At 49.5% G+C, this 10,876-nt stretch overlaps 1 protein-coding gene across 1 annotated transcript; it reads right to left on the reverse strand.

Moving 5' to 3' along the window:
• Nucleotides 1–5,756: 5,756 nt before the first annotated feature.
• Nucleotides 5,757–9,061, reverse strand: SRAR (steroid receptor associated and regulated protein). Its single transcript, XM_071072404.1, has 2 exons — nt 8,765–9,061; nt 5,757–6,962 (listed from the first exon to the last, which is right to left on the reverse strand). Exons 1-2 carry the CDS (start codon nt 8,844–8,846, stop codon nt 6,535–6,537), a joined length of 510 nt encoding a protein of 169 aa, XP_070928505.1. The 5' UTR covers nt 8,847–9,061; the 3' UTR covers nt 5,757–6,534.
• Between the last annotated feature and the right edge of the window lie 1,815 nt (nt 9,062–10,876).

The following is a 10,876-nucleotide window of genomic DNA, read 5'->3' on the forward strand; positions in this document are numbered from 1 at the left end:
CCAAGGGCTGAGGAGTGCGGACCCACGGCGCGCGCCTGGCAGGCAACTGCCCCTTCAGCCCCAGTGCGGGATCCACCGGGTGATGCCAGCTGGGCTCCTGAGTCTAGTGGGGACTGGGAGAACCTTTATGTCTAGCTAAGGGATTGTAAATACACCAATCAGTACTCTGTATCTAGCTCAAGGTTTGTAAATACACCAATCAGTACTCTGTGTGTAGCTCAAGGTTTGTAAATGCACCAATCAGTGCTCTGTATCTAACTAATCTAGTGGGGACTTGGAGAACTTTTCTGCCTAGCACTCTCTGTCTAGCTACAGGATTGTAAACACACCAATCAGCACTCTGTGTCTAGCTCAGGGATTGTAAATGCACCAATCAGCACTCTATCAAAACGGACCAATCAGCTCTCTGTAGAATGGACCAATCAGCAGGATGTGGGTGGGGTCAGATAAGGGAATAAATGCAGGCTGCGGGAGCCAGCAGTGGCAATCAGATTAGGTCCGTTTGCACACTGTGGCAGCTTTGTTCTTTCACTCTTTTTAGTAAGTCTTGTTGTTGCTCATTGTATGCGTCCACGCTGCCTTTAAGAGCTGTAACACTCACCGCAAAGGTCTGCAGCTTCACTCCTGAAATCAGCGAGACCCCTTGAACCCACCAGAAGGAAGAAACTGCGGACACATGTGAACATCTGAACGAACAAACTCTGGACACACCATTTTTAAGAACTGTAATACTCACCACGAGGGTCTGCAGCTTCATTCCTGAAGTCAGCAAGACCAAGAACCCACGAATTCCGGACACACCACTATACTCCAGCCTGGGCGGTAAGAGTGAGAACCTGTCTCAAAAAAAAAAAAAAAAAAAAAAAAAAATTGTATTTGACATCTTTCACCTGGCATAATGTTTTCGAGATTCACCTATATTGTAGCATGGTCCAATAATTTGTCTCTCTTTAAGGCTGAAACATACTCTGCTGTATGGCTAGGCCACAATTTGCTTACCTTTTCATCAGCTGATGGATGCTTGGGTGGAACACCCTTTGGTTTTGGTGATTAATGTTGCTCTGTGCACTCGTGCAGATTTTGTTTTTTTTCTTTTTGAGATGGAGTTTCACTCTTGTCACCCAGACTGGAGTGCAGTAGTGCAATCTCAGCTTTCTACAATCTCTGCCTCCCAGGTTCGAACGATTCTCCTGCCTCAGCCTCCTGAGTAGCTGGGATTACAGGCATGCACCACCACGGTTGGCTAATTTTATATTTTTAGTAGAAATGGCATTTCACCATGTTGACAAGGCTGGTCTCGAACTCCTGACCTCAGGTGATTGACCCACCTTGGCGTCCCAAAGTTCTGGGATTACACCGGCCACCACGCCTGGCCATTTGTTCAGATTTTCACATGGACGAATGTTTTCACTTCTCTTGAGTATATATCCAGGAGCGGAATTGCTGGGTCCTCTGAAAGCTCCATGTTTGTTTGAGGAACTGCCAGACTGTTTCCCAAAGTGGTTGTACCATTTTACATTCTCACTGATGATTTTACTTAATTCATGGTTAATGAAGGAACCAGTAAGATGTTACAACCAGTTCAAAGAAGAAGGCAAAGAACAGATGATATCTGTAGGTCAGGGAATATTGAAATCAATGTGCACAGAGGTAACACTGACCTCTTCCACAGTGGGGAAGGAGAGCCTACTGGACTTGAACAGGACAGGATAGAATCTGCTTGTCTGTAGACAAGAAGTATGTTGCATTTCTATGGTCTACTTACAATAGACAAGTGTTGTAAAATAGCTCAAAGGCAAAGAAAAATGCTCACCCCCTTGAGAATCAGACAATGCATAGATGGTATTGGATATTTTTTGTGATTTTTTTGCTTATTCCAAATTTTTCACACCTCTGTCACCTTGGGCCTAAAGGAAATAATGTATACAGTGGTCCATTTCCAAAACAAAGTGGCTTGAATAGGTTTGAGCCCGCAAACTACAGAAGAACAGAATATACTGGGCGCCTGCTTTGATAGCCGGTGCCTGCTTGTCGGGGGCCCCCTTAGTTGCCCTCACCCAAACTAAAAAAGTTGAGTCTAAAATGAAAGTTTACTAGCCTGCAAAATAGCTCGTTTTGTCTATTCTTAACAGCTGGCGTGACTACCTAGGTCATTAAGTCAAATACTTGAGAAAGCCCTAAGCTGACTATAATTGCAACGCATTGTGGGCTGCAACAAAATGCAACAAGAAAATCCTAAAGAAAACACCTAAAACTCCTACCCAACAACCAATAAGCGACATCCAGGAAGACTGTGATCCTACAGTACTCAGCCTATGAGGAACCAGGGGAGGGACCTGTGCACTAGGGGGTAAATTGCTTGTAACTGTGCTGGGTGTGCCTGCCCACCAGACACCTGATCTTGTAAGACCTTCATTAAAAGTCTCTCTTCCAGGCCGGGCGCGGTGGCTCAAGCCTGTAATCCCAGCACTTTGGGAGGCCGAGACGGGCGGATCACGAGGTCAGGAGATCGAGACCATCCTGGCTAACACCGTGAAACCCCGTCTCTACTAAAAAATACAAAAAACTAGCCGGGCGAGGTGGCGGGTGCCTGTAGTCCCAGCTACTCGGGAGGTTGAGGCAGGAGAATGGCGTAAACCTGGGAGGCGGAGCTTGCAGTGAGCTGAGATCCGGCCACTGCACTCCAACCTGGGCGACAGAGCGAGACTCCGTCTCAAAAAAAAAAAAAAAAGTCTCTCTTCCACTGTTGTCCGTGCTTCTGAGTCCATTCTTTGGGTTTGGACAGGTAAGTTGGTTTCTCACAGGGCTGATGACTGGTTTTACACCTCACCTTCCCAGAGCAACTTCATCACCAACCTCTATACCAATGCAGCCCCATTGCCAGCCTCAGCTTCTGACCAGAGCTCCAATGGGGAATGGGCCGCCACCTGCCTGCATCCCCCACCCCCGGCATGTCCCACAGTCCCTCATGTGACATCTGCCTCCTGAACCTGTCATCTCCCCATGTCCCCACTGGCTCCTCCACCTGTGTGCTCCGTCTCAGCGAGGGCCCCACCACCCATTCAGTCCCCAGACACTCCCCACACGCTGCCAGGTCCCGGGCTGGGTCATTTTTCACTCACTCATTGAATAGCTGTGACCAGTGTGTTTACAGCACAGTATGGGACTGCAGGCGCAGTGTGCAGTCACACTGCCTGAGGTTTGGATTTGGGCTCTACTGGTTTCCAGTTAGTGATCTTGGGCAAAGTATTCAACCTCTCTGTGCCTCAGTTTCCTCTGTAAAATGGCAAGAGAAATCGTGCCAACCTCACGATTGGGATTAGGTGAACTGATGGGATGTGGGGTGCATATTCAATTGCCCTATAATGACGACAGCTATAGTAACTGATGACATCAATAGTAATGATGACAGCTCCCTTTCCAGAGCAGGGATAAGTGGTATAAGTGCCTGGTTCCTCTCAATCCTCACCAAGACCCCCAGGGTTCAATTCTGAAATGTCACTTTGCTGGGTGCCTGGCATAAAATAAACATTCATTATTCCGGATGAAAGGAGTATTGGTTAGAATGAGTTTGGCTTCTGAAAAACAGACCCACTGGTTGGCTGGCCCCAAGGCTTTGGCCCCAGACCCGGCAGGTCCACACCTTCCCTGTCCAGGCCTGGACCTAGTGTCCTCCAGTCTGATGAGAGGGTGACACCTGCTGGTGAAAAGCTGGATGTGCAGCCACAGGCCGCCTTTCTCCTTGAAGGTCTCAAACTCCTTCTGCAGCCTTGTCCTTGGGGCCTTCAGGAGAGTGGAATGGGCATATGTCGCCCAGATTGGACTGTATCCTCTTCTCTGGTCCAAACCATTGCTCTCCTTTATCAGGATTAAGACTCAGCCTCCTGTCCCTCCTCCCCTGCAGGCAGAAGGCCGGGAGGGATCCTTTTCAAAGGTACGTCTGGCCATGACACTGTCTGCCTACAATTTCCAGTGCTGCCATCTGGGAATAAGATCTAAGATCTAAAGGTCTTGTTGCAGCCTGCCAGGCCTCATCTGATGCAGCTTCTGCCACTTTTTTTTTCTTTTTTCTTTTTTTCTTTTCTTTTCTTTTTTTTTTTGAGACAGCCTTGTTCTTGCTGTCACCCAGGCTGGAGTGCAGTGGCGAGATCTCGGCTCACTGCAACCTCTGCCTTCTAGGTTCAAGCAATTCTCTCGCCTCAGCTTCCCAAGTAGCTGGGATTATAGGTGCCCGCCACCACACCTGGCTAAATTTTGTATTTTTAGTAGAGATGGATTTTCACCAAGTTGGCCAGGCTGATCTCAAACTCCTGACCTCAGGTGATCTCCCCCCGCCTCTCCCGCCTCGGCCTCCCAAAGTGCTGGGATTACAGGCATGAGCCACCGCGCCTGACCTCCTGCCACTTTTCTGATCTGTTTGTTTTGTGTGTGTGCATTGCCTGTCTCCCCCAACTAGAGGATAAGCTCTTTCGTGGCTGGGCCTCATTGTCTTATTCATTGCTCCATCGCATGGCCTAGTCCAAAGCCTGGCATTCAGTGGGTGCCCAATAAATACTTGGTGAATAAATAAATGAATGATGATTACCCTAGCCAGACTGAATGACTGCTCCTTCTGCCCAGAGCACTCCCCACTTGCACTCCCCACCCCACCCTTTCATATAGCTTAGTCACTGGTCAGATCTCATTTGAGGCATCACTTCCTACAGGAAGCCCTCCCTGATCTCTTCTTTCCGGAGTGGGGTGGTTGCCCTCCAGCATCATTCTGTGTTGCCCTTACTGTTGCACTTCTCAGAAGTTATGACAATTGTCTGCCTTCTTTCCGGCCTCCCCAACCTGGCTGTGAGCTCCTTGAGGCCAGGGTTACATTTATTCTCTGCGTGCCCTCTCTGCCTAGAAGAGACGCTACCAGGATGAGAGGGTATATACCTCACAGTTACGAGCAAGAATATGGGTACCAGGCTTGCCTGAGTTCTAATCTCAACGGTACCAGTCTATGGAACTTTGAGTCCATTCTTCAACCTCTCTGTGCCTCAGCTCTCTAACCTATAAAATGGTGGCAAATATAGTGCCCATGTTGTTTATGTGACACAGTAAATGGTCAATACATGTTAAATGTTAGTGGGTATTATTTGTAGGAACCTAGTAAAATAGTCATTGAATAAATTAATGACCGGGTACGGTGGCTCACACCTGTAATCCAAGCACTTTGGGAAGCTGAAGCGGGAGGATAGCTTGAGGCCAGGAGTTCAAGACCAGCCTGGGCAGCACAGCGAGACCTCTTCTCTACTAAAACTCAAAGAAGTCAAGCTGGACGGAGTGGTGCACCTGTAGTCTCAGCTACTCGGGAGGCTGAGGCAGGAGGATCACTTGAGTCCAGGAGTTTGAGGCTGTAGTGAGCTGTGAATTTTCCATTGCACTCCAGCCTGGGTGATAGAGTGAGACTCTGTCTCTAAAATAAATAAATACATAAAAACTCAGTGATTTTTATCTGGGAGCCTTGAGACTGACTTCCTTAAATAGGTTGATTTAGGGTTTTTTACAGTGCTGTGCATCTCTTAGACTTATAGACACCCTCATGCCACACCAGTAACCCCACCTCCTACTCAGGGAACACAGTTACCCTGAGGGGTGAACCTCCTCCCCTAACCTTTTTTTTTTTTTTAAATCCTTAGAAGGCAGCATGAGCCTGGTATGCAGTAGATGCTCAATAAATAATATGTCTCATTTTCATTCGTTCAAATATGATACTCTATTTCTGAGCACCTCCTTCCGTTTTGAGAAGCCAGGTCCCCTTATTTCCCATCTCAGATCCCCAGGTCCCACCTGGGCGGCCTTCTGGGATGGAGTCTCCTGGGAGCCAACTTCCCTAAGCCTCCCCGCCCCCACTGGCATGCCTCTGCAGTGACCTACACGTTCGCCTCTGAGCCAAGATGGCAGTAAGAAACCCGCTGCCCCTCCCCGTCATGCTGGGGCATTCTAACCTCCTCTCTGGCCTGCCCTGGGGTAAGATGACAGCAGGCGACCCTGGGGAGGGTGGATTTTCTCAGGGCTGGCCCCTTCTCATCTTTTAGATCACACTTTTTTCCCTGTGCAAAGAGGCCCTTCCCAAGCACTGCATCAGGGAAGGTTTCCACCCCAATCACTCTCCACCTAGCATCCTGTTTCAGTTCCTGCAGAGCATTCGCCACTGTTCAAAATCATCTTTATTTATTGGGTTACTTTATTTATTTTTTCGGTTTGGGTTCCCTCCACCCCAAAAATACCAGCTCCAAGAAAACCATGGTATCTCCCCAGCACTTTGCAGGGCCTGGCATGTAGAAGATGTGCCAGTAATATTTGCTCTATGAATGAATGAATCTCTTCATGTGCGGGTGCCTTATCCTGCCTCTGCCACTCGATGGATGTTTCAGATGCCACTTAGCGGATCTAATGATCTTTCCTTGGCTCGAGCACAAAAGACTCCTGCTTATCTGGGGAAGCAGGGCCAGGCCCTGGGAATTGCAGCCTCCGGGCATCAGAGCCTGGCCTTTCCAGCTAATCTGCCTGCCCACAGACACAAGAGGAGAGGGCTTTCAGCGAATCCTTGACTGTTCCCCAAGGCGAAGACCTCACAGGCACCGCCTTCACAGGTTTCTCCTTAGCCTCAGGAACCTCCTGGGGGCAGAGCGGGCTGACCGGGAAGGAAGCTGCGGTGGCAGCCCCTCTGCAGAGCGGCAGGGTGGCCCGGGCCTGGGCAAGGCATCCCCCACCCATGGGGGTCACCCGAGTCAGATGGGGCCAGTTTTCTCCACAGAACACAAGGTAGGTCTTCATTGGTGGGGTGACAAGCCCTTGACTGGGACTGGGGGCTTGGGGTGGTGATGCGGTTGCTGCCAGGGAGAGCTGCCTCCCCTGGGTGCAGTCAATAACAAAAGTCAGATGAGCCGTGGGGACAGTCTTCTGATGCCCAGCCAGCTTCCCACCTAGAAGGGAGGAAGAGACCGAAAGTGAGCACAAGCAAGGGATTTTCCCCCGAGACAGGGTCTCCCTCTGTCGCCCAGGCTGGAGTGCAGTGGCATGATCATGGCTCACTGCAGCCTCAGCCTCAGGGGGCTCAACCCATCCTCCCATCTTAGCCCCCTAAGTGGCTGGGACTACAGGCTCATGCCACCACACCTGGTGAATTTTAAAATTTTTTATAGAGATGAGATTTCCCTATGTTGCCCAGGTTGGTCTCAAACTCCTGGACTCAAGAAATCCTGCCTCTGCTCAGTCAGCCCTGGGATTACAGGCACCCGACCGGGACATGGTTTCCTGAATTCATTTGTTTATTCTTTTTTTTTTTTTTTTTTTTGAGACAGAGTCTCGCCCTGTCACCCAGGCTGGAGTGCAGTGGCCGGATCTCAGCTCACTGCAAGCTCCGCCTCCCAGGTTTATGCCACTCTCCTGCCTCAGCCTCCCAAGTAGCTGGCACTACAGGCGCCCGCCACCTCGCCCAGCTAGTTTTTTGTATTTTTTAGTAGAGACAAGGTTTCACCGTGTTAGCCAGGATGGTCTCGATCTCCTGACCTCACGATCCACCCGTCTCAGCCTCCCAAAGTGCTGGGATTACAGGCTTGAGCCACTGCGCCGGGCCCATTTGTTTATTCATTCGATGGGTTTAACTGAGTTGGTTGATACACCAACAGAGGAGGACAGTCAGAGTTTAAGTGTATGGATTTCAGCATCAGAGACCTGAGTTCAAGTCTCTGCTTACCATCCATCCATCTGCCTTCCAGGAGCACAGAGTCCAACATGTCAGTGCCTTTCAACTTTGCTGTTCCCACGAGTTGCCTGGGGAGCTTGTTAAAATGCAGAGTCTAGTGCAGTGGGGCTGGGGTGGGGCCTGAGACTCGAATTTCTAACAAGCCCCCAGAGGATGCCGATTCTGCTAGTCCATGGACCACATTATGAAGAGCACAGTCCTCAACCCAAGAGAGGAAAGCCCTGGCCATCTTTCCAGGCGAGAAAACTGAGGCTCAGCCTGCACAAGTGTTGGTGGGTCTTAGGGAGCATCTTGCTACTCTCCCCCTCCCCACATAATCTTGTCCACAGCCTCAGAGAATCCCATCGGTACCTGGTGGCATCTGCCCTGGCAATCCCCCAGCTCAGAGCCCAGCACAGGGGAAAGGGATGGACAAACCAGCCAGTAGATTTATCAATGAAGCAGGTGTCTGAGCAAGTGTATCTGAATCTAAAGCCTGTGCTCTTAAAAAGGGAACTTTTTGAGTTACCCAAATAACATACACATCCATTCTTTTAGCTACGTGCTGTGAACCACGACGTGGGCTCAGAAGGAAGCTTATGTTCTAGTAGGTTGGCTAGCACAGGAAATAAAACAAGCCCGCCCTTGGCTTGAGAATCCCAGCAACCCGAGGGAGGTAGCATGTTTGCCATTGGACCCCCACCCCCAGCTGGTCTTTCTTTTTTTTTTATTTTTTATTTTTTGAGATGGAGTCTCACACTGTTGCTCAGGCTGGAATGCAGTGGTGCAATCTCAGCTCACTGCAACCTCCGCCTCCCGAGTTCAAGCAATTCTCCTGCCTCAGCCTCCCCAGTAGCTGGGATTACAGGAGCCCGCCACCACACCATACATTTTTTGTATTTTTAGTAGAGACGGGGTTTCACTATGTTGGCCAAGCTGGTCTTGAACTCCTGACCTCATGATCCACCCGCTTCAGCCTCCCAAAGTGCTGGGATTACAGGCATGAAGCACCACACCCGGCCCCCAGCTGATGTTTCTTACCAGAGCTGGTCTCCAGGCCTGTCTCACGGATGGTGCCTTTGAGGTTGGCTCTCCAGTCCCTGCGGTCTTCTGAGGGGGCCATGTGGCTACTTCGGCGCCTGCTAAGCTCTGGCAGGAGGGGAGCTGTCCTCGGCCACTCTTACAGGATGTGGCTCCCCCACTGTGGGACCGGACCTTTTATACTGACCGGATCCGGATTCTCTGAGTGCGTTCCACCAGAAGCCAAAGGAACTGGCCCAGAGCAGTCAGGGGATCGCTTTGATCAACAGGGTTATGTCAACAGGATTATTGTTGGGTCAATGGGAGGCAGACCTCCTACCAAACAGACCAAACAGACCAAACAGACACGATTTCTACCAACTGCAGCTGCTTCCTGATTTAGGTTAGGCCTCTGGAACCTTCTCATCCAGCCTCAGTTTCCCAAACCTCAGTCATTATCCAGGGGTTCCACCAGTTTGTTTTTTTCCCCCTGTCTAGGAACTATATGTAATACTACTTACTTCACATGTCCTTGAAGTCAGCCAACTGTTTTTACTGAAAAAGAAGTGCACTTGGCCGGGCGCGGTGGCTCACGCCTGTAATCCCAGCACTTTGGGAGGCCAAGGTGGGTGGATCACAAGGTCAGGAGATCAAGATCATCTTTGCTAACACGGTGAAACCCCGTCTCCACTACGAAAAATTAGCTGGGCGAGGTGGCGGGCACCTGTCGTCCCAGCTACTCCAGAGGCTGAGGTAAGAGAATGGTGTGAACCTGGGAGGTGGAGCTTGCAGTGAGCTGAGTTTGCACCACTGCACTCCAGCCTGGGTGACAGAGCGAGACTCTGTCTCAAAAAAAAAAGAAGAAAGAAAAAAAAGAAAGAAAGAAAAAGAAAAAGAAGTGCACTTTATTGTATGTATGTATGTATGTATGTATGTATGTATGTATGGATGGATGTATTTTGAGACGGAGTTTTGCTCTTCTTGCCCAGACTGGAGTGCAATGGCACGATCTCAGTTCACCGAAACCTCCACCTCCCAGGTTCGAGTCATTCTCCTGCCTCAACCTCCCTAGTAGCTGGGATTACAAGCATGCACCACCACACCCGGCTAATTTTGTATTTTTAATAGAGACAGGGTTTCTCCATGTTGGTCAGGCTGGTCTCGAACTCCTGACTTCAGGTGATCTGCCCGCCTCGGCTTCCCAAAGTGCTGGGATTACAGGTGTGAGCCACTGTGCCTGGCCGGAAGTGTACTTTATTTTAATTTTATTATTATTATATTATTTTAGGTGGAGTCTTGCTCTGTTGCCCAGACTGGAGTGCAGTGGTGTGATCTCAGCTCACTGCAACCTCTGCCTCCTGGGTTCCAGTGATTCTTCTGTGTCAACCTCCCAAGTAGCTGGGACTACAGGCGTGTGCCACCGCACCTGGCTAATTTTTGTATTTTTGTATGTGTGTGTGTGTGTGTGTGTGTGTGTGTGTGTGTGTGTGTGTGTATATATATATATATTTTTTTTTTTTAGTAGAGATAAGGTTTCGTCATGTTGGCCAGGCTGGTCTCAAACTCCTGACCTCAAGTGATCCGCTTGCCTCAGCCTCTCAAAGTGCTGGGATTACAGGCGTGAGCCTCCACATCTAGCCTATTGTATTTTATTTCTGCTGCTGGCCCAGATGAAAGAAATGCACTTTAAAAGGAAAGTTGGTATTGCTATACTAAATAGAAACAGTATCACTTCCAGAAATAAGGGGTACCTATGCTTGGTAGCCAAGTTAGCCACCAAACATATCCACACCCTAATCCCCAAAGCTTGTGAATGTATCACCTTACTGGGCGAAAGGGACTTTGCCGATGTGATCAAGAGTATGAATTTTGAGAAAAGGAGATTATTCTGGAGTACGTGGGTGAGCTCAATCTAATCACATGAGTCCTTAAAATTGGAGAACCTCACCAGGCGCAGTGGCTCACACCTGTAATCCCAGCACTTTGGGAGACCGAGGCGGGTGGATCACCTGAGGTCAGGAGTTCGAGACCAGCCTGGCTAACAAGGCAAAATCCCATCTCTACTACAAATACAAAAATTAGCTGGGCGTGGTGGAGCACGCCTGTAATCCCAGCTACTGAGGAGGCTGAGGA

Source organism: Macaca nemestrina, chromosome 1 (genome assembly GCF_043159975.1).
Source record: "Macaca nemestrina isolate mMacNem1 chromosome 1, mMacNem.hap1, whole genome shotgun sequence".
NCBI lineage: Eukaryota > Metazoa > Chordata > Mammalia > Primates > Cercopithecidae > Macaca > Macaca nemestrina.